The sequence below is a fragment of the Mercurialis annua genome, linkage group LG1-X, assembly GCF_937616625.2.
Source record: "Mercurialis annua linkage group LG1-X, ddMerAnnu1.2, whole genome shotgun sequence".
Classification (NCBI taxonomy): domain Eukaryota; kingdom Viridiplantae; phylum Streptophyta; class Magnoliopsida; order Malpighiales; family Euphorbiaceae; genus Mercurialis; species Mercurialis annua.
The window spans coordinates 572,092-595,244 of NC_065570.1; the positions used below are offsets into that span (position 1 = coordinate 572,092).

The 23,153-nt window shown below is 30.4% G+C and overlaps 2 protein-coding genes and 3 long non-coding RNA genes across 6 annotated transcripts; 4 read left to right on the forward strand and 1 right to left on the reverse strand.

Moving 5' to 3' along the window:
* The first annotated feature begins 359 nt into the window (after window positions 1-359).
* LOC126680152 (probable pectate lyase 16) lies at window positions 360-2,405 on the forward strand. Its single transcript, XM_050375210.2, has 3 exons — window positions 360-1,213; window positions 1,304-1,407; window positions 1,758-2,405. The coding sequence occupies exons 1-3, from the start codon at window positions 491-493 to the stop codon at window positions 2,116-2,118; spliced, it is 1,188 nt and encodes a 395-aa protein (XP_050231167.1). The 5' UTR covers window positions 360-490; the 3' UTR covers window positions 2,119-2,405.
* Window positions 2,406-5,583: 3,178 nt separating this feature from the next.
* LOC126666117 (uncharacterized) lies at window positions 5,584-7,927 on the forward strand. Of its 2 annotated transcripts, XR_007637764.2 has the most exons (4): window positions 5,584-5,662; window positions 5,744-5,908; window positions 7,275-7,347; window positions 7,751-7,927. It is a non-coding gene; the product is annotated as an uncharacterized LOC126666117 (long non-coding RNA). The 2 variants fall into 2 exon arrangements; XR_008790402.1 differs by lacking the exon at window positions 5,584-5,662 and having other exon boundaries at window positions 5,680-5,908.
* Window positions 7,928-9,991: 2,064 nt separating this feature from the next.
* Window positions 9,992-10,496, forward strand: LOC126682929 (uncharacterized). The gene is made up of 3 exons (XR_007641563.1): window positions 9,992-10,174; window positions 10,276-10,314; window positions 10,429-10,496. It is a non-coding gene; the product is annotated as an uncharacterized LOC126682929 (long non-coding RNA).
* Window positions 10,497-19,466: 8,970 nt separating this feature from the next.
* LOC126682922 (uncharacterized) lies at window positions 19,467-19,704 on the reverse strand. The gene is made up of 2 exons (XR_007641561.2): window positions 19,642-19,704; window positions 19,467-19,550 (listed from the first exon to the last, which is right to left on the reverse strand). It is a non-coding gene; the product is annotated as an uncharacterized LOC126682922 (long non-coding RNA).
* A 1,801-nt stretch (window positions 19,705-21,505) lies between these two features.
* On the forward strand, window positions 21,506-23,148 carry LOC126669423 (putative pectate lyase 2). The gene is made up of 4 exons (XM_050362915.2): window positions 21,506-22,229; window positions 22,328-22,431; window positions 22,595-22,733; window positions 22,830-23,148. Exons 1-4 carry the CDS (start codon window positions 21,516-21,518, stop codon window positions 23,052-23,054), a joined length of 1,182 nt encoding a protein of 393 aa, XP_050218872.1. The 5' UTR covers window positions 21,506-21,515; the 3' UTR covers window positions 23,055-23,148.
* Window positions 23,149-23,153: the final 5 nt, after the last annotated feature.

The window sequence follows — 23,153 nt, forward strand, 5'->3', positions numbered from 1 at the left end:
ATGCCTTCTCCAATGTATACCATCTTCTAGTTAAAAAAAATACACCTATTATCAAATTAAGATATAAAAACACCTATTATATCTCAAATCTAGAAATATAATCCGGCACTTAATTAACCAACTCCTATTTAATTAATAAGACTGTGTGGTGGCAGCCTAGGAGACTGCCACCACACAGTCTGCAGGGATTTTTGTGCATTTTATAACTACTCTTTTGGCTAAAAGAACTGAGAACAGGTCCAAGTTAGTTGGTTCGAAGTAAACAATGCTTAAAATATTTATTTGTCTTCTTAGCTATAAAATCTAATAGCTGTGATACAAAATCAAATTTGAGAACTAGTCATATTGTGCAACCACGTTTTATAATGCAATATCAAATCCCATAAATCTTAACTAAAAACTGACAGAATTCGATCGTGTGCACCACCTTCTTTATCTTCAGTATATATACATATACTATTCTCCTTGTTTCTCATCTGCAGCACCATCTATGGCGGCACTACAGTATTCCACATCCTTTCCTTGTCTACTACTTGCATTCTTTGCTCTAACCTCTCATGCTCATGCAGATCTTTACAAGCCCAAACCCTTATCCAGCTATCTTCCCACCAACACTTACGACAGTCCCTCCAACACCATCGACTCATGCTGGCGTACCGACTCAGACTGGGCGGAAAATCGCCAAGCCCTGGCGGATTGCGCAGTGGGGTTCGGTAACGCTGCCATGGGAGGAAAAGGTGGAGAAATATATGTAGTCACATCTCCTGAAGATGATCCTGAAGATCCTAAAGAGGGAACACTTAGATACGGCGTTATACAATCAGAGCCCCTGTGGATAATATTCGAGAGTGATATGGTTATTAAACTCGAGAATGAGCTTATGGTGAATAGTTATAAGACCATAGATGGAAGAGGAGCTACGGTGGAGATCGGAAACGGACCATGCATAACAGTTGAATACGTAAGCAATGTGATTATACATGGGATAAGTGTCCATGATTGCAAGCCGTCGAAGAGTGGTCTCGTAAGAAGCAGTCCCACACATGTTGGAGAGCGTGGAGGGTCTGATGGAGATGGAATTTCTATTTTTGGATCTTCTAACATTTGGATTGATCACTGCTATCTTGCTAGATGCACTGATGGGTTACTCGATGTCATTCATGCTTCAAATTATGTTACTATATCAAACAACTACTTCACACAGCATGACAAGGTAGCTAGCCAAACACTGTTATTTCAAAATCTGTTGGATTTGATTAAGTTTTATAAGAAATGTTAGGTTTAATTGGTAGTGATTATACAGGTGATGCTGCTAGGGCACAATGATGATTACACGGCAGATAAAAATATGAAAGTAACTGTTGTCTTAAACCATTTCGGCCCTGGACTAGTCCAAAGAATGCCAAGGTATGCATATTATAGGGTCAAAGTTTTACATGGTTATCAGGTTTTATATGGCAGTGGACATTGTTGGATAATCATATAAATTTCAGATTCCATACAAGCAATTTTTCGACCTAATTAAATTACTATATTCTCAAAAAAAAAAAAAAATTGCTATACAATAACCTTCATTTGGTGTAAAAATGAAATTTCACTTACCAAAATATAACAAATAAAACGATAGTAATAGCTTTATAAAAACTTATAATTCAGTCATCATAAAAAGATAAACCCGTATTTATTCATTTTTGAATAAATTTTTTCAAAGTTCTTGAGGATTTACAAATTTATACGATCAAATTGAATTTTTACAGGGTGAGATTTGGGTATGCGCATGTTGCAAACAATCGATACGATGAGTGGGAAATGTATGCAATAGGGGGAAGTGCAAATCCTACCATATATAGCGAATGTAACTACTTTATAGCTCCAAATCAGATGAATATCAAAGAGGTGACAAAGCGGGAGGTACTGAGTGGAGGCTGGAAAAATTGGAAATGGAGATCCTCAAAAGATTTATTCATGAATGGAGCTTACTTTGTTCAAACTGGATATGGAAGTTGTACACCACTTTATTCCCGATCTCAGTCCTTCACGGTGGCTCCGGCAACTTCGGTTCCCTCATTAACATCGGACGCCGGTCCCCTAACCTGCACTGTCGGAAAAGCTTGCTGATGGCTAGCTAGAAAATCTCCAACTAACATATTAATGGAACTTGGAAGGATTCTTTATAGAAAAAACTATACAAAATTTATACACGGCTTTATTGATGGAGTGTTCTTGAAATCCAACACCCAAGTAATTAGAATAGTTTTTCTTTATATTTGTATTGATTTTCGTTGAGCATGTGTGCCTTTTGGAAGGAGCAATAGTAACTATGTACTATAATGTATTGGGTTATACATTACTTATATATATAAAAAAAAATCAAATAAAAACAAGACATAATTTACTTGGTTTAATTAATCAATGCGATCTAAATTTCTCAGCAAAAAAAAAAAAAATAGACAAAATAATTTTATCCATACACAATGACCAAATTGAAAGAAATATTACTAAAAATCATTTCGGCAGTCCGAATTTTTAATTTTACAACTCTTACCTCCTCGAAATTTTATCCAAACAGTAAATAAAAAGAATAAAGGACGGCTAATTAAAAAAAAATAAGCTTTTAACTTAATTTTATAATCATTTAATTTATAATTGATACTATAATTTTTCATAAATTATGTATCTTATTTTACGAAAATCTGTATTTTATTACTATAGAAATTTTAGAAAAAAAAACATAAGAGATTGAATTATTTCTTACTCCTTCATGACTAGAAAGAGTTTTTTTTTTCTTGATTAACTACTCAATTTTTTTAACTAATTGGGTGTAGTTGTTTAAGAACTTGATAGACCATATAGTTAAAATTATTTTCTAAATTTATTTCTGTCAATTTGATCATAGTGATGGATAAATAATACTATTATTTTACTAAAAATGGTAGTTTTATTTATTAATAATAGAGTTACATCATTTATCAAAAAAAAAATAGAGTTACATTAGAATTATCAAATATTTAATAAATTAAATTCCTAATACAGTTTTATTTATTGGATGAAGTAATATTTTTTTATTTTAACAAAATTATCATCTTTTACTTTGAATTCATTTTTTATCAATAAAAGAGAATAAAAATATTTGCTCTATCACATTTAATTATCGTTCTGAAAATAGTGTCACGAAAACCTTTATTAATTTACTCTAAAAATCGGCTCTGTAAGAAAAACAAAATTCATATTCAGCTTGCATGAAAAACAAAATTCATATTCGATCAGCTCGCATTTGATAATCCGACAACTGGCTACTTGATGCGTTTACCAGTAGATTTCAGACAACCATATCCTTTGGTATTTACCGACAGAATTAACAAAAAATATGATTGATGCTATAGTTTCTGAATGATATCCAAATGGAAATATTTGTAGGAAGTTACCGTAATATGCAGTTTGTCTCATGGTTATGAAATGTAAAATTTTCTAAACCGACATATTATCAACTAATTTAATCTGTCGAGAATCTATCAGGAAAGTTATCTCCTCGTGGAATTGTTCTAATTAACGACGGAAATTTCTGCTGATAATCCAATAAATTCTTGCAGTGTAAATAGACAGAGTCTAATATATAGAGTAAGATGTTTATATATAGGCTTAATACATAGTTTAACCTCTGAACTTGTACCCTTTTATCCATCTAACCTCTAAACTTAACGTGTATCCTATCGAACCTTTGAACTTGTTAAATAATCCTTTTTAATCCCCTGAAACGGAAATTGAGTCTCAAATGCACTGACATGGCAAAAGACCTTTAACCGGGATGCCAACTCGTTTGCGACATCACCAAAAACATAACGCTTAATACATCGTTTGACCTCTGAATTTATACTAATTTACCTATTTGACCCCTAAATATTTTGTTGAGCCCATCACACCTCTAAACTTATTAAATTATCATTCTTATCCCATGAACTTGAGAGTTTTAAATTTATTTTAATTTACATTTTATTTTTAATATATATTCAGTTTAATTAATAATTACTAATAAAAAAATATTATTTTTCCAAACTTTATATAATATTTGTTTAAGTGATACCATTTATTTTTTATTATTATCAATTCTAATAAAACTCCAATAAAAAATAGTTATAATTTATTAAATAATTATTTTTATTTATTTTGCAAAAGACGAGATAAAATATGAATGATCGGGTGAGACTTGTTAAATAAATATTATATTAGAAAATAATAATAATAATTAATTAAAAAATAAAATAAAATAAAATAAATATTAAATTAAATGAAAATAATTACTATATAAGGTATAACTATTTTTCGTTAAAATTTTATTAGAACTAATAATGAAAACAAAATAAGTGTAAAATAAACGATATATATTAAAAAAATATTATAAAGTATTGAAAAAGAGTAATTATTTTATATAAAATTATTTAATTAATTATTATTATTAAATTAAATATATATTAAAAATAAAATATAAATTAAAATAAATTTAAAACATTCAAATTTAAGGGTTAAGAAGAATAATTTAACAAATTTATAGGTTTGATGGGTTGAACAAAAAATTTAGGGGTTAAGTAGATAATCTAGTATAAGTTTAAGGGTCAAACGACGTATTAAACTATTTTATTTTGTCCACCTAAACTTTGCTTTTCTGTCATGACACGCCAATTTTTATTTGAACACACACGGCAAAGTCAGGTGGACGAGCAGGGGTTAAACGTTTTGAAATTATCAAATTCAGGGTCAAAAGGGATTATTTAACAAGTTTAAAGGTTCGATAGGATACACGTTAAGTTTAGAGGTTAGATGGGTAAAAGGGTACAAGTTCAAGGGTTAAACTATATATTAAGCATTTATATATACTACTTTCGCATTACATGCTACACACGTGGCGCGTAATGTGTCTCGTCAGTTTATGTATTAATTAATTTTTTTATAATTATATGGATGTATTTTATTTATAATCAGTATTAAAATTATTATAGATTTTTATTATAAATAAATATAATGTTAATAAATTAATTGACATCTCAAACATTTACTTATAATTAATTATAGGGGTAATAATGTCATAAAAATTCACGAACTTTACACGTTTTCTCATTTTAATCATGCACTTTAAATTTTCTCATTTTCATGCACGAACTACCACTTTTTTCTCAAATTCATACACGGTATTGAGGTGTCACGGCTCCATTGGTGTATTTCGCTGAGGTGGAGGTCATTGTAATATCCCATAATTTTTTTTTTATATTTTTTTTTTACTTTTTGATTCCGTCAAGTTTTAAATAACCTATTAAAAAATTTATTTTATTTTATTTGAGTCGTTCGTTGATTCAGACATGGTTCATTTTTGGTTCGATTGGATTTGGGTTGGTTAGACCCAAATATTATTAAAATTTCCTCCTTTCTTTGCATGGGCCCCCAAGAGCCCATGCAAAGTAATTGGCAAGTCTCATGGGAGACCTGCTCATGTTATAAGAGAAACAGCAACACGCATAAATTGCGTGTTGCATCAGTTTCTTTTTCTTTGGATATTTAAAGCTATTTAAACCCTAATTCATACAACATACTCTTTAAACCCTAGCCGTCATTATACCCTGGAATCTCCTGAAGAAAACGTAGTAAATCCTCTTCAAAAATCTGCCGTTCAGTAAGTTTCCTTAGGCTTGAATATTTTAGTTTTGCTTAATATCGACATCTCCGTTCATAAGTGATAACTCTCTCGTTTTAGCTCCAAATTTCGTTCCGTTTGATTCCTGAGATTGTAGACTCAGCCATCTACAAGTCCGAGCTTAGTTTTCACACAACGCCGTTCGGAGGTCGAAATCAATTCCGTTCATTCCCCGTGAAAGTAGACTCACGCCTCTACGATTCAACACTTTCCTCTCGTCAAACGGTACGTAAACGAACCCTTATCAATCGCCGCCGTTTTACCGCTTTTAATAGTTCTTAACTGTGAATGTTAATTGGTTGTTGCCGATGGGGTTTTACTCTTTGATCTTGATAATTGGATACTCTATTGACTATAATTTCTTGGTTACAGGTTGTTAATCATTAAGCCTTAACTTGTGATTGTCGTCGTCGTTTTTTAGTGTTTATGTGTTATTGATTTTCGATGGTTTTAAAGTTATTATCAATCGTTTCTTTTAGTTCGGCTCCTATCTTTTTGCGATGGCATGATTGATGTGATGTTCTTGATTGCTTGATTTTGTATTCTTGGTGGTTATTTGTTAACTGGGTTGATTTTGGAAGCTTTGAATTCATGATTGTTTGATATTGAAGTTTCTGGGTTGTGTGTTGAAAATGGCGGGATAGTGTTTGTATTAAAGAAGAAGGAGAAAGTGTTAATGAGTCATAAAATTCGTTGTCTTTAATAAGTTAGTTCCAGTGGCTTTCTTAGCATTCATAATCATATTTTTGTTGGGTTATTAATATTAGAAGATATGATTAAATTTGGAATTGTTGGTTATGAGAGGTTGGTGGGTTTCGTATCTGCTACAATGAAATTGTTATGTTTCAAATGATTGCAAGTGGTGGCTAAAAGGCAAGAATGATCTTTAAGTGATTTTGTTTTAAACCTATTGATTCTTTAAGTTAAATATTATCTATGGGTTATTTGATTTTGATTTTAACTTGGGGATTTCATTTTAAATAGAAAATTTTGATATTATTTTTAAAATCTAAAAATAATATTTGGTTCATTTATAATTAAATTAATAATAATTATTATTAATATAAATGACAAAATGGATATTATTATTTCGAGATTTTGGCTTAGAGTGCCAATTTGACTAAATTTTTAATTTTGTTTTTAATTGTTTATTAAATTATTTTAGTAAAGTAAATTGCCGGTAATATTTATTTACTTGAGTTTTAAGCTATTGAGTTCTATTTTGATATTAATTAATATTTTATTTAATATTAATTATAAAATGTGGTTTATAAACTCTGGAATATTAGTTGGGTCGGTTTGGACTTGGGTCACCGACATGTGAGTTTAGCTTGGTAGTTTTGAAAAACTCGGCTAGCCCACTATTTGAGGAATTGATTTTATTTATCAATTAAATATTATTTTAATAATATTTTCGGATTGGATTTAAGTGCGAACTCAATAGTCTTGAATTAATTTACGGCATTACAATTTATTTGAGAATTGTGTTTCTCTGTGATTTATCTGGTTATTTAATTGTGCTAGTCCCACGTGGTGTCTAGTGATCTTAGAGTTAGGGGTCGTACGGATATTAACCTATTTATTATTTTAGACCCGTCGACTGCTCGTGCTTCGGAGTCTACGCAGGGTTAGCTGTTTGCCAAGATCACGTGGATAAGCAAGCAGTGAGTTTGTAGTGCTATTTACCGCTTTATTAAGTATCACATCATATTTTAATATTATAAATGTTTGTGAACTGTTTTTACGGATTATGGATCTGGATTGAAACGAGCTACTCGATAGGCTTGTATCGAGACTTTGTGCACCGGTAAGTACTCTGGAAAACGGCAGACTAAAGTCTTGCTTACGCTGGTATATTTATATGACGAGGATTTGTTCCCGTCCACTATGGGTTTATCGGTATGCTATGTCATACTTACGCTGGGATCATTTCAATACTGTTTTCCATAATCATATTATATTAGTATAAAAATGTTTTGATTTAAGGGTTTAAAACTTAATAAATGTAAATAGTATTGCGAACTCATCTCAGTATATCTGACCCCGTTGTTTTCCCAAATTTTCCAGGTTTATGATTTGAAAGCTAGTTCACTCCGATTCTTTTGATTCCTCGGAGGTTTTCATGTTATTAAACTAGTTTCTGTTTTCGAACTCTTAGACCGCAGTAGAACTAGTTATTTATTTCATTTGATATTTCACTTTGGATTTGTCGATATATTCGATTATTTATATTTGGCATGATTACTCTGGATTACGATATTATTATATTTAAGGCATGCTATGGAATATTCAAGATATTTAAGTTATTTATATTAGAACCGTAACATAAATTGCTAGACCTAGGTTGGAGTCTCGGTTGCCCCCGAGCAGTTTCTGCAGGTTTAAATGTTTAATTGATTTCCGCAAGGCTTGCTACGGGTTTTGGTACAACCATACCCATACCCTAGCGCCGGTCACGATTCATGAAATTGGGCCGTGACAGTCATTTTCCAGCAATGAATGAGTGCCACCTCAGCACCGTGTATGAATTTGGGAAAAAGTGGTAGTTCGTGTATGAAAATGAGAAAATTTAAACTTCGTGATTAAAATGAGAAAACGTGTAAAGTTCGTAATTTGTTTTGACAATAACCCTTAATTATAATTTTACCAATGTATTTTATGTATATTAGTAAATTAGTTAGAGTTTTTGTTGGATTGGAAAATTTCTTACGTGTTTCACACCTGACTCGTAGTATAATTCATCAAATAATGATAATTAGTAATTATATTCATATTTAATTGATAATTAAGTATAAAATCTCAAATAAGAATTAAAATAATAGTTAATTATAATTTATTTTATTTATAAAAAAATATAAATAAAAACATCAAATAATAATTAAAACAATATTTTATTTGAAATGATTTACTTTAGTTTGAATTCTAATTGATTAAATAAAAAGTGAGATAGTAAAAGTTAAATATTTAAAATAGTTTATTTTATTTATTATTCTAATTTTAATGATAATTTTAAATAGATAATTATATTTTGTAAATATAAAATTTGAATTTGAATTTGATTTTAATTTTTTGATAATTCCTTGTTTAAGTAGTGTGGAGTTTGCTTGGTTCCTTTCTTCTATTTATAGCCTAATCCTATTCCAATTAGAACAATTTAATAAGCTACCTTTGTAAATAATTTTTGTTGTACGTAGATTTGGCATTCCTCATTCAAATTAAACTCTAACTACATTCTCTCTTTAACTGCTTTATCTTCTCATTCAAATTAAACTCTAACTACATTATATTTTTAATTGTTTTATTTACATGTTTCACACGTGATTCTTAATATGACTCATCAAATAATTATATTTATTGCGAATTATTATAGTAAAATTTGACTTTACTTGATTTTTAGAATAATATTTTTAAATAGCTAATTAAAAAGAGTCAAAAATAATTTATCAAACACTAATCAATAGTCCATCATGCACGTAGAATGTTTTAGTATATACCAAGCAATTTGAAGGCTGAATTCTTTTTTAACAAATTTGTTTATTGGTATTACACAATTTGTACTTGTTTGGAGGATCATTATTGCATTATAAACAATTTAGCAAGTTGCCTTTATATGTAATCTTTATCGTACGATAGGTTTAACAATTTCCTTATTCAAATTAAACTCTAACTGTGTTGTATCTTTAATTAATTAGATAATTACCTATATCTTTGTTGCACCTAAGTTTAATATTTTCTTATTCAAATTAAACTCTAACTGAACTATTAGGGGTGAGCAAAAACCGAACCAAATTGAAAAACCGAACCGAATTGGACCGAAAAAAATTGTGGAGTGGTTAAAGTGGTTAAATTGGAGTGATTTGGTGCAAGGGTTTGAAAAATAACGGTTTGTGGAGGTGATTTGGTTTCAGGTCTCGGTTAACCGAACCGAACCGAAAACCGATACTCAAAACGACGTCGTTTTGAGTATGGGTAAAAGTCTCCAAAAACCCCCCAGCATTTGTAACCCTAACATCTACCCCCTGATATAAAAGCCTAATTTTCTAACCCTAACCCTCATTTCTCTCCTCAGCCGCCTCTCTCTTCTCTCTGATAATTCATTCCCTCTCAAAAAACCTAATTTTCTAACCCTAATCTCTCTGAAACTCTGATAATCTCTCCTTCCTTTTCCTCTCAATGGCGATTAAACCTGTAATTCTTTTCCTCTCTATCGATTAAACCTCTCATCATCTATTAATCATCATGTTCCTCTCGATTCTCTGTCGATTAAACCTGTCATCTTCCTCTCGATTCTCTGTCGATTCAACCTTTCATCTGCTCTTTTGATTCTCGAAGTTCTCATCTTCCTCTCGAAGGTTCTGGTTCTGGTTTGTGTCGACTCTCTGTGAACCTCTGGTTTGCAGTGCTTTGGTTGTGAAAATATTTGAATCTGTGGAAGCCATGGTTGCATATGAGGATTTTGGTGCTCAGAGGTTTAATCGACAGTAGTTTAAGGTATAATCAAGGTTTTTTTCCAGTTTTTCAGTTTTGATTATAAAAAATATTTTAAAGTTTATTTTCTAATACTTCTCTTCCATTTCTTGTTTTTTTCTCAGAGGGATCTGGATATTTGTATGGTAAAGTCTTGATTTAAGGTAAAATAGTGGCGGTTTATATTTTATTGTATGTTTACTTTTCTGGGTTTTGCTTATTGATTGTTGTTCTCTGTTTTTTATGAACCAATGGTGGATTATTGATAAAAATACAAGGCTTTGGTGGAAGCTCTTACCTTCGATTGAGTTTTAAGGTATTTTGTTTCTATAGACCTTTGATATTCTGTGTCTGTTCTCTTATGCAATTTGATAGCTTTCTGGAAATGTTATTTACTTGTCTTCTTTATTGTGTTTTTTGTTCTTTTTTTCATGAACCAATTGCTGGATTCTCTTGGTGGAAGCTAGTTCATATCGATTGAGAGGTATTTGTTTTTTCTATCACTTGTACCTTTGATTTTCTGTGATTTACTTGCAATTTGTTAGCTGGTTGTGTATTTGTTCTGGAATTGTGTGCTAAATTGTGGTTTATGTTCTGTTTTGCATGAACATATGCTGGATTATATTAGGAAAAAAGGCTTTGGTGGAAGCTGTTACAGTTATAACTAAGGTAATTTGTTTCTATGCTATTTTCTTTGGTGAAAGCTATGATTTACTTGCATTGTGTTATAAATATTATTGATTCATGTCTACCTTGATTTGTGTAGATGGATCCTGAACTGAGTGATTTAGAAGTCCTAGCAGAAGCAGCGGTTGATGGCCAATCCTCTGTTGGTCAAGAAGCTGCTGCTTCACCTGGACTATCTGAATCTGGCAATGTGGAAGCCAATATTGACCCTGCTGGTGATCCTGTACCAAATGCTGTGGAAGCAAATCCTAAAAAAAGGAAGGAGAGTCATCAGAGATCAGTTGTTTGGGAGCATTTTGACACTATCAAAGATGCTAAAGGTACCATTATGCAAGCTAAGTGTCGTTATTGTGCTCGTTTGTATAATTGTCATGCCAAAAAAAATGGTACTTCTACTTTGAGAAGCCACTTGATCAGATGCACTAAGCACCCACATAGTGTAGAAACTAGGCAGGCATTACTCTCTTTTCAACCTGTTGTTAATGTGGAAGCTCCTACTGATAATTTGTTTTCTGTGGCTACTTGGAAATTTGACCAAGAAGTAGTTAGGCAGGCTATTGCATACATGATTATAGTTGATGAATTACCTTTCAAATTTGTTGAAAAGCAGGGGTTTAGGAGAGTCATGAGTCTTGCTTGTCCTATGTTTAAAATGCCCTCTAGGTGGACTGTCAATAGGGATTGTTATGCCATGTTTCTTGAGGAAAAGTTAAAACTGAAACAATTTTTTAAAACTCAGAGTCAAAGAGTTAGTCTTACCAGTGATTCCTGGACATCTAACCAAAGATTAAATTACATGTGTATAACAGTTGCTTCAGAGTCAGCCTTCAGCACTGGAGGAAGAGTCCTTGATGACTTCAGGAGTTGCTTGACTCCAAAAATAGTGGAGGCATTGGTCTGTACTCAGGATTGGTTAAGAGATCCATCAAAACCAGTCTCTGTAGAGGAGACACTAGAAGAGTTGGAGAAACATGAAGAAGGTAAAATTTAATTAATTTTCTCATGAGTTTTTTAAGTTTTTGTAGTTGTAATTTTCACTAACTGGTTCCATTTTTTTTCTCAGGTCTTCAAGATCCAGCTAATGCTCTCAATGATCAATAGTTTGTCTTGAAGTCCTTCTGTTTACTCTCTGTTTGTCCTTCTGTTTATTCTCTGTTTATTCTCTGATCTATTCTTTTGGTGGAAGCTTTTGCTGCTTCTGTGATGAACTTTCTTGCTAAGTTTGTGTGTTTCCATGTTAGAATAGTGCTGCTTGAAATGATAGATTGGCATGTGATTAGGCTGACCTTGTTAGATTTCTCTGTATTTTGTTTATGGGCTATGATGATGCTTCCACTGTCAATGACTTTGAATACTATAGGTTGTAACTGTTGAGGCACTTATTTTTTGTTGTTGCCACCTTTTATGACCTTTAGTGTTTTGTTTGATATACTTTTCAATCTGAGCCCTCTTAAGCAATTAACATTGATGAGATCTATCTTTGTCTTTTTGTTTTGGATCATTATTATGTTATGATTCTGAAACTTTCTTATGTTAGTCTATCATTAGTCAGTACTATGTCTTTTAAGGCTATGATGAAGCTTCCACCATTAAAAGTTGTAAATATACTTAACCATTAACTGTGCGACATAAAATGTTGCCTTTTAAAAGAGTTGAGTTATATATGGCTTAAAAATTGAAGTCTGAGCCTTATTTTCTGTTTTTTCTTTGTATGTTCAATTGCTGTATGTTTTTATTGCCCTTTACTTGTTCTGGTTTTTTGTTTGTACTTGCAGGAAATGTGTTCTTTTGCAAACTGATTGGTGGAGGCATATTTTGGAAGCAATCAAGATTGATTGCAGTATTCATTGCATTTGAAATGCATACTGCACTATTTTGCAGTTTTTGAACTATTTTTTTGCTATTTTGATTCACTGCAGTTTTTTTGAATGCCTGAATCAGTTTTTTTGTATAGCCTATTGCCTATATGATTTGTAAAGTTTAGTAATTGTAATTATTACTAATTTGATATGTAAATTTGCAAGTTAGGCTATTTTTAGGTAAACAGTTTGTAATTTTATGAAACTGTTTCAAAATATTGAAAGGGTAATATTTTTTAAAGTTTTACTTGATTAATGAAAAAATGGTTAATTTCACTAAGTTTTTAATTCGGTTCACAGACCGAACCAGACCGATAAAAACCGAAATTTCGGTTCACCGAACCGAAATAACCATACTCCAAAATAGGGAAATTTGGTTTAGGGGTTTTAAGAGTGGTTTAATTTGGTTTTAGGGGTGTGCAAACCGAACCGAACCAAACCGAACCGAGCACACCCCTATGAACTATATCTTTAATTACTATAATTTTAATTACACAATTACCATAAAACCTTGAGTTAACTAAACAATTAGTAATAATTTATAAAGGGTTATTTAGTAAATTTGTCTGCCCTCCCCCTATATCCGTGCTTTTATATATAATACTAGCGTTTCGCCACGTGCTACGCACGTGAGTGACATTTACATGACCCGTTATATAATTATTATTTAAAAAAATATTTAAAACATTATTACAGTTAGAATACTAACTAAAATAAAATACTTATAATATTATGTTAAGATAATTTTCTAGAGTACTAACTAAAATAAATATAATATTATACAATAAAATAGATATAAAAATATGACACGTTGTTTATAAATTTTAATAAAGAGTAATATTATACATTTAGTTGATTAATTTAGTTAAACAAATTTCAGTAAATATATTTTGAAACATAATATTCATTTTAAAGTTCTGAAATAAATATTACCCGGTATACATATTATATAATTTGTATATTTTTTTTCAAATGAAAATTGCAGTGCATAATTGATATATTAATACTACCTAAATTAATGATTTTTTTTACTAAAATTAAAATTGTAGCATTTTAGTGGTTTTACATGATTCATATATTTAGATAAATATTAGTTTAATTATCCTAATAGTTTTAATTGATAATTATATGTATGTATTTTAGTTAAATTATTAAATATAAAAGTTAGATAAATATTAGTTTAATTATTAAATTAAAAATTAGCTAATGGTTATATTTTAGTAATTTTAAAATATTTAAATTTTGATTAATTAATTTATTTTTTTATTAAAATTATAATGGTAGTATTCAAGTGAGACGATTGTGTAATATTATATTTAATAATAAATTTAACATTGTTATGATAGTTTTTGCCCAACTCTATAATATCAAATCAATAGAGTTTTAATATGAGGAAATTACGCGAGGCACCGCCAAACAGTAAAATATTCTCATACATACGTCAGTATATTTTCCATTTGAAATATACGATCTGAACTTTTTCTTTTTGATTTTTGTACTTTTGCTTTAAAAATATACGATCTGATGGAAATTTATAATCTCAATTATAAAACACTCTCCACATTTTTCAATTCTAGATTCCATTAACCTAAAACCTCCAATTAAAAATTTCAAACCCTAAAGTTTAATCATGAGGCGGCGGCTGGTTTGCAATGGAGGCGGAGGCGGCGCTATTGTGCAACGGAGGCGGCGCTATTGTGCAACGGAGGCGGAGGCGGCGCTGTTGTCCAGAACGTGAAAGCCTTTGCTGGTAGAGGCTATTGGGTTGGGGTCAACCGGAGCTATCAAATTGGGACTTAGGAATTTTATCTTCTACAGTGTGTTAGTCGGAAGAGTTGCAGTGATTCTGAAGCCAGTGATTTTTTAAATTTGTTTCATTTCTTAAATTTATTTCTTAAATTTGTCTCAAGTCTAGGCATAATACTTTCTTAAATTCGTTTTATATTCTCAAGCCAGTGATTTTTTATTTCTTTCATTTCTAATGCAAAGTGCATTTTCTAATACAAAAGGAAAGATTAGTTATGAGGCACTGGTAATTAAGCAAAAGAGTTGAAATCATTAGTCAATGTAATGGTTGCGGTGTTGTTTTTGTGCGTTTGGTGAAATTATGAAGAGGGGTTTTAAGCCTGATTTGGTTACTATTAGAACTTTGGTTAAAGGTATGTGCTTGGATGGAAAGGCAATGGATGCACTCAAACTGTTTGACAAAATGACAGTAAGATATTGGTATTTGATTTTGGGTGCTAAAATCAAATACCAATATGGCCAATATCCATCCATTCCTATGAAATGTAGTAGGAATTATATTTTTTGATTGCGGTGTTATTATATGGAGGACATTGCTCCCTATATGTTATATGGAGGACATATCCAAATGCTATTAGCCACTTGATATTGAGCTACTAATCCCGTTTGTAGGCTCAATGTTGCCCTTAGCTTATGGTTTTTTTTTTTGACTTATTTTCTTAATTTCAACTAGTATAACCGATAGTAAACCGTTAGCTAACCAATTTAATTTTAGTAATATCGTTAGTAAACCTTGAGTTAATCATTAGTATATTTATAATTTTTTTTCACTTGTGTATCTGTAATATCGTTAGTAAACCTTGAGTTAATCATTAGTATATTTGTTGGTGGTTAACCAATAATTTACTAATGGTTCACCAATAATTTTAGTAAATTAAGTAATAATACATTTTAATATTTTATAATTTAAAAATAAAAAATAGTAATTTGATTTTTAAGTAAACCGACAGTAGACCATTAGTAAAATGTATCATAATGTTTTTAAACTCACTCTTTGATGTAGGCAAAAATCAAGAGCATGGAGTCACAGCTCAATGAAGTTCTTCGTTCCAATGATGCTACAACAAAGAGATTCGAATCAGAAGAAAAATGGAGTTTCTACCTGGAAGAGAAAAATCAAACCCGTTATGTTTTGTGATTTTATTTTGTAATATATGATTGTAATAATTTTGTTATTGGTTTACCAATGGTTTACTAATAGTTACTAATAGTATACTAATGAATTTGATTTTAATAATACTGTTAGTCTATCTTGAGTTAACCGTTGATAAATTTATAATTATTTTTTCATGATGCTCTTAATTTTTTATGTATTTTTTTTTTCACTTGTGTATTTGTAATGGGTTTTTTGTTGGTTATCCAATTGTTTACTAATGTAACACTAATAATTTTAATAAATTAAGTACGAATTCAATTTAATTTTAGTAAAATAAAAACTAGTAATTTGATTTTTAAGTAAACAGATAATAAACTATTGGTAAACTGTTAGTGAACGTGAATGGATATTTAGTAAACCGTTAGTGAACTAATTAGATTATGAAATTAATTAAGATTTATAAAGTAAGTTGTTGAGTAGTGTTTTTTGTAGCGGGGGAAGGGAAGCCTAGAGGAGGAGGATTGTGGAGGCAACAACTAGTTGTAATGACCATTTTTAAGTAAAAGTTTATGTATTGTATTTATTTATAGAGAAAAAAAATATTTTAGTTTTTTAAACATATATTTTAAAATAATTTTATTTTTATAAACTAGACTCTGATAGTTGACTATTAGTGAACTTATAGTAAACTAAGTAATAAGTTATTTTAATATTTTATAATTTAAAAAAAATAGTTAGTTTACTATAAAAATTTGATAGTAAACCGTTAGCAAACTAACTTATTTGTTAGCCAACCGATAGTAAATTTATGTTTTAAGTTATTTTTGTTTTTTAGTAATTTGAAAGTAAAGAAAGAAAATAATTTGATACATGTTTATAATACTGATAGTAGACCGATAGTAAACTAAGTAATATTTTCTTTAACAATTTATAATTTGTTTTTATCACGATATGTAATTCTAAAACTATTGTCTTTTTAGTAAAAGGATGGTAAATTGTTAGCGAACAGTTAGTAAATTAACTTATCTTTTAGTAAACGAATAGTAAACTGTTAGTAAACGAATAATAAACTAACTGTACTTTTTTTTGGATAATTGGGGAGGGGGGAGCGCTTGTGGGAGGAATCGAACCCACGACCTAGCAGTTTGCTGCCAGCGCTTATACCATTTGAGTTATAGCTCGTTGGTAATTAACTGTACTTTATACTTAATAAATTAATTATATTTTTAATAAAACGATAGTAAATTGTTATTGAACGATTAGTAAATTAACTTATCATTTAGTAAACGGATAGTAAATTAACTATATTTTATGCTTAATAAATTAACTATATTTTTAAGTAAACGAATTGTTAGTAAACAGATAGTAAATTAACTTATCTATGAGTAAATAGATAGTAAAATATTAGTAAACAGTTAGAGGACATAAGATATTTATATAGAAAATAACTAAAAATGAAGAAACAAACATACATATTTACCATGTATTTAATAAAGCGAGAATTTCTTGCTTTGTCCAATTTTATGCTAGTTTTTATTATGATATACTATCTATATATTTACTTATTTTCTTAATTTACAACTAGTATAATTTCTACCTGTATATCATGATGTTTTAAACTCACTCTTTGATGTAGGCAAAATTTAAAAGTATGGAGTCACAGCTCAATGAAACTCTTCGTTCTAATGATGCTACAATAGATAGATTCGAATTGGAAGAAAAATGGAGTCTCCACCTGAAAGAGAAAAATTGAACCTGTTATGTTTTGTGATTTTATTTTGTAATTTATGATTGTAATGATTTTACCAATGGTTTACTAAGGGTTTACCAATAAATTAAACCATAATGAAGGAAAATGAAAGGCTAAGAAAAAAGCACAGATAATGAACCAGGAAAATCAAGCATTACTATTAGAGCTCAAGCAGAAGCTGACCTAATCAAATTCTGCAGCCAACTACAGCAGCATGATTGACCTGAATCTGAGCTCTAGTAGTTTTAATCAAAATCAGGCCAATTCTAATTAAATCTTGTTACCGGGGTTCTATTTTCATGTTTATTATCTTTTTGGAGGGACTAAGATTATATGGATTTCTCAACTAAACTACTTCAACCATGTATCAGAATATCTGCTACAAATACATATAATATAATGTTTTATTATTGTTGTTGTAGTCTTAGTTTTTTAAGCAATTTGTCTCCGTATCTTTTATCCCTCTCTACTCAATTTAATTGTTTCAATGATTATTCACTGGTTGCTTCATCCATATAAAAAAAATTTAAGTAAACTGATAGTCAACTGTTGGTAAATTTATATTTAGTAAACCGATATAAATCATAATTTTAATATTTTATAATTATAAAAAATAAACAATAGTAAATTGCTTTTTAAGTAAACTGATAGTCAACCGTTAATAAATTTATAATTAGTAAACCGATATAAACCATAAGTTTAATATTTTATAATTTTTATAAATAAACAATAGTAAATTGCTTTTTAATAAACTGATAGTCAATCGTTGGTTTATATATAGTTTCTATTTAGTTAATATAGAAACTGAGTACATTATTTTTTTCCTTGTATCGCATGAAAACCTGTCTATATCATACAATTTTTATTTACCCATCAACGCCAAAGTGTTTATTGTAGAAAAAAAAAAGTTACCCAATTAACTATACTTTAGTAAACAGTTAGTAAACGGATAATAAATTAATTATACTTTATACTTAATAAAGTAACTATTTTTTTAGTAAAACAATAGTAAACAGTTAGTAAATAATTTATTTTTTAGTAAACATATAGTAATCTGTTAGTAAACGGATAATAAAATTAACTATAATTTATACTTAATGAATTAACTATATTTTTAGTAAAACGATAGTAATAGGAGATTATATAATAGATGATTATATATGTGGTGTGTGTGTGAGAACTGATTAATAGGAGATTATATAATGACTTTAATAGTAAATAAATTTTTTAAATAAACCGATTACAATTCATTAGTAAACTTATTTTTTGGTAAATTAAAATAAAATCCATTAAACCACTCCTAAAAAAGACCATTCTTAATGAGTTCAATTAATAGCAATTAAATCAATTCTAAAAAGCAACTTTTTTAGTAATTGAAAATGAATGGGTGTTGGGTAACCAATGATTAACATTGGGTAAACCGTTGTTTAATTTGTAATAAATTTTATTTCGAATATATCATTAATAAAATTGTTAGTAAACTGTTGCTGAATTTTATTTTTGTTGATAGTTAACCAGTGGTGTACTAATGGTACACCGATAACCTTATTTTTAGTACACTGTTAGTAGAAGTTAGGTTAACTGTTGGTAAATGTGTAGTAATTTTTATTTTGAATATATAGTTATAAGTTGTAGTATTTTGTATAAAAAAATCTATTGGCCTTCTTATTCTTTTTATAATTTTATTTTTAGAATACCGTTAGTTAACCGTGAGTAAACCGTTTATCTTTTTTTTGATAATTAGTGAGGGGGGAGCGAGGCTCGAACACGAGACCTCTTGCCAGACTGTCTGTGGCTATTACCGTTTTTTTTTTGAATTATATTTGCCTATAATATCCGTTCTCTAACCAATTTTTATGTGATAAATTCTGAAAATGAATCAAATTTTGGTGTAGTATGTATTTTTTGTACATTAGTTTAATTTTGCAAATTTTTAAGTAGGAAAAATTCAAATCAAAGTAAACAGTTTATACTTAATAAATAAACAAAATTTGCCAGTAATTTCCTGTCGATGTAATAAAGAAAACATTCAACGAATCTAATAGTACTTGCAGCAATATGGAATTGGTTTGAGGTACAAAATATCATAATTGTGCACAGCATATTCATGTTGGCATACCATTTGCATAATCTTCTCTTTGATCCTGTCACTGAGCCAGTAAGCATCCTTGACATTGAAGCGCATATCCACCTTGGTGTTCACTATCTCATTTACCAAACACAACACACTAAGTAAAAGCATCAAAAAATCACAATAATCAAATTGTTTGTAAATAAAATCAGTAAAACAGACCTTTATTCACATTTTGACCTCCAGGTCCCCCCGCTTCTATCAAAGCTCATCGTCATATTGTCTGCAAGCAGATGCGTTATTAAATTACTTAATTGAAACCTTATTTAGTTCAATTTTCAAAATATTTGAAACAGAAAAACGAAAAATTGATTAATTGAAAGACCCCACCCAGTGTTACCTTTGGAGGCGGCTCATTCCCGGCGGAGCTAGCACGTTCTTCAGCTTCTTGAAGAAGCTTCTGGATCTGCGATAACCGAGACGATACTTTCTTCTCATCGGAGGCGGCGCATCGGATTTACCCGCCAAGAAACGGGTATGGGCTTTTAATCGCGATTTCATATCAGACTCTCACCCTTTATCTCCGATTGATCTCAATCTTGAGTATAAACCCTCGTCCCACGACATCAAAATCAAACCGATTCAAACCGCCGATCGGAACTTACGACCAATCGATGATGAAAAAGAAGAAGCTGACGACGAGATTTTATGCGCCGTTAGTCAAAGCACAGACGCCGACCCAACATACCCGATAGTATTCAGAGCCAAGAACAGTAAAACGACATTCACGAGCATAATATTTCAAAGCAATATCAATAACTGCAATAAGTCGTAATTTTCAAAACAGAAAATTTACTTTTGCAATAAAACTTTAGTCAAACTGTAAATATCAATTAATTTTAGTCAACAGGTGCCCTTGAGAATATTTAGGTGTTCTATGGGTATTTGTCTAAAAATCTCTTTTAATATTAAAGACAATAGTTTTGGCCCAATATGAATATGGCATATGCTAAATATATATTGAGATAGACAGTATTCTTATTTTTTTGAATGCTTTTTTTTGGGCAATAAATTTCCTTATATATATGTAATAATTTAATTGAAATCTTATCATGTGAGTAATTTTATACGGTCCCTAATTTTAGCATTAGAAAATATGTTTGCTCTTAATTAGTTTATACTTTTTTTATTAAAATTAACTTTTTAGTTATTTAATATTTTATAATTAGAATTAAATGCTTAATTAACTTTATGTTTTATTAGAACTGAACTCCATTTAAATTTATATATAAAACTAAATCTGTTATACCTTTAGCTATTTTTTTAAATCTAAATTAAAGCTATTTTTTAGAAGTAAAATTAAAGCTATTGTTTTTTTTATTAAATAAAAATACTTCACTTAGTAAAACATGTAGATGGGCAAGCTTTAGCTAACTACTTTAAGTAAAATGCTTCTTCATGGATATCTTTGTAATTTAAGCAAATAACCCTCATCTCTTAAAGATCAGCGTATTGAAGGCTATGTCTATTAGCATTAGTTTTGCAATTGAACTTTTAGTATTTATTCAAATCAAACACTCATTTAATTATTATTTTTAGAATTAAACTTGTATTTAACTTTGTAATTTTTTTAGTTATTAAAGATTAATATTGTAATTTTACCTGTCCCCCGTATAAAATAATTATAGATAGATAGATTATAGATAGATAGATAAATTATAGACATATAGATGTTCTAACATATTTTTTTTTTTGATAATTAGATGTTCTAACATATTAAATACAAATGTCTATGTACGGAATGTACATTCTTGCTAACTACATCCATATTGAGTGTATGCTAACCCCTGAGTGTATTTAGTGATTTGAGTATTAGCAAGTCAACTAGCTGACACATGCAAAGATGTTTTGTTTAATTAAACCTAACTACATGTCTTAGAATATTAAAACTTCGTGCACTCACGTTATGAATCCTACCAAACAATTCTAACTAGCTACAATTTAGCTCAAAGATCGTGTCTCCCATTTCTTCTCATATATCTTGTATATAATTTGACATCCATTTCTTGTATTATATCCCAATCATATTAAAAAATATGGCCTCACTACTCCACTTTGCACTCTCGTCTCTTCTACTTGCTTTAACCTCGCAAGCTCATGCGGCTTCCTACGGCTACAAGCCCTCGTCGAGTTATGTTCCAACAAGTAATTATAACAAGGTCGTCTTGAACACCATAGACTCGTGCTGGCGCACCAATGCCAACTGGGCAACCAGCCGCCAAGCCTTAGCCGATTGTGCTGTGGGCTTCGGCAAAGCCGCCATTGGAGGCAAGTTTGGTGCTATTTACGTAGTCACCACTCCATTAGATGATCCAGCTAACCCTAAACCAGGCACACTTAGATATGGTGTCATCCAAACAAAGCCTTTATGGATCATATTTGCCAAGGATATGGTTATCAATCTTAAGAATGAGCTGATGGTGAATAGCTTCAAGACTATAGATGGAAGAGGGGCTAAAGTAGAGATAACAAATGGACCTTGCATTACAATTAAAGACGTTAGCCATGTAATTATTCATGGGATTAGCATTCATGATTGCAAGCCAGGGAAATCAGGCATGGTTAGGGACAGTCCGACACATGTCGGCCAACGTACCGGCTCTGATGGCGATGGAATTGTTATTTTTGCTTCTTCATATGTCTGGATTGACCATTGCTATGTTGCACATTGTACAGATGGCCTAATTGACGTGATTCATGCTTCTAATGCAATTACCATCTCTAATAATTACTTTGCTAACCATGACAAGGTAACAATTTCTTTTCATTCTTTCTTCCAGAATCCTGAAAGCTCAATTTATATATATTATGAGTAATATAATTAAGTGTATTTGCACAAATTCAATAGGTAATGTTGCTCGGACACAATGATGGGTACTCGGCGGATAAAGTAATGAAAGTAACAATAGCCTTCAACCGCTTTGGCACCGGACTTATCGAGAGGATGCCTAGGTATTATACATAACCACTACAAAAAAGAGTCTGGATTGTGACATCAAAATCCGTTACAAATTGCGATACCAAGTTTTCCTGTCACAAATTTGTGACAGAGATGTGTGATAAATTACATGATTTGAATTGCAATAATATGACTAAATCTGATATGGAATTGCAGGGTGAGATTTGGGTATGCACATGTGGCCAACAATCGGTATGATGAATGGCAAATGTATGCAATTGGTGGTAGTGCTAATCCAACAATTTTCAGTGAAGGGAACTACTTTGATGCTTCTAATGACTACTCTTCAAAGCAGGTATATACATAAAAATGCTTATGATCAATCACAATTGCTGGAATTTTTATTTTCATCAACAATGATGTAACTAATTAATTGTTGCGTGCATAACAGGTTACCAAGAGAGAAGTGAAAAGTGGGTGGACAAACTGGAAATGGAGGTCTTCAAAAGATGTATTCAAGAACGGTGCATATTTTGTGCAATCAGGATATGGAACTATACTTCCACCTTACTCAAAAACTCAGTCGTTTCCTGTTGCTTCAGGATCATTGGCTCCTGCTCTAACATCTGCGGCGGGTCCTTTAAATTGTGTTGTTAGGAAATCATGTGCATATTAGTAAACATGTCACAAAGTTACATTAGTTGAGTTACTTCAACTCAAATTTGTAAATCACATAATTCATACAGTTTCAAGAGATACATAGTCATCAATCAAT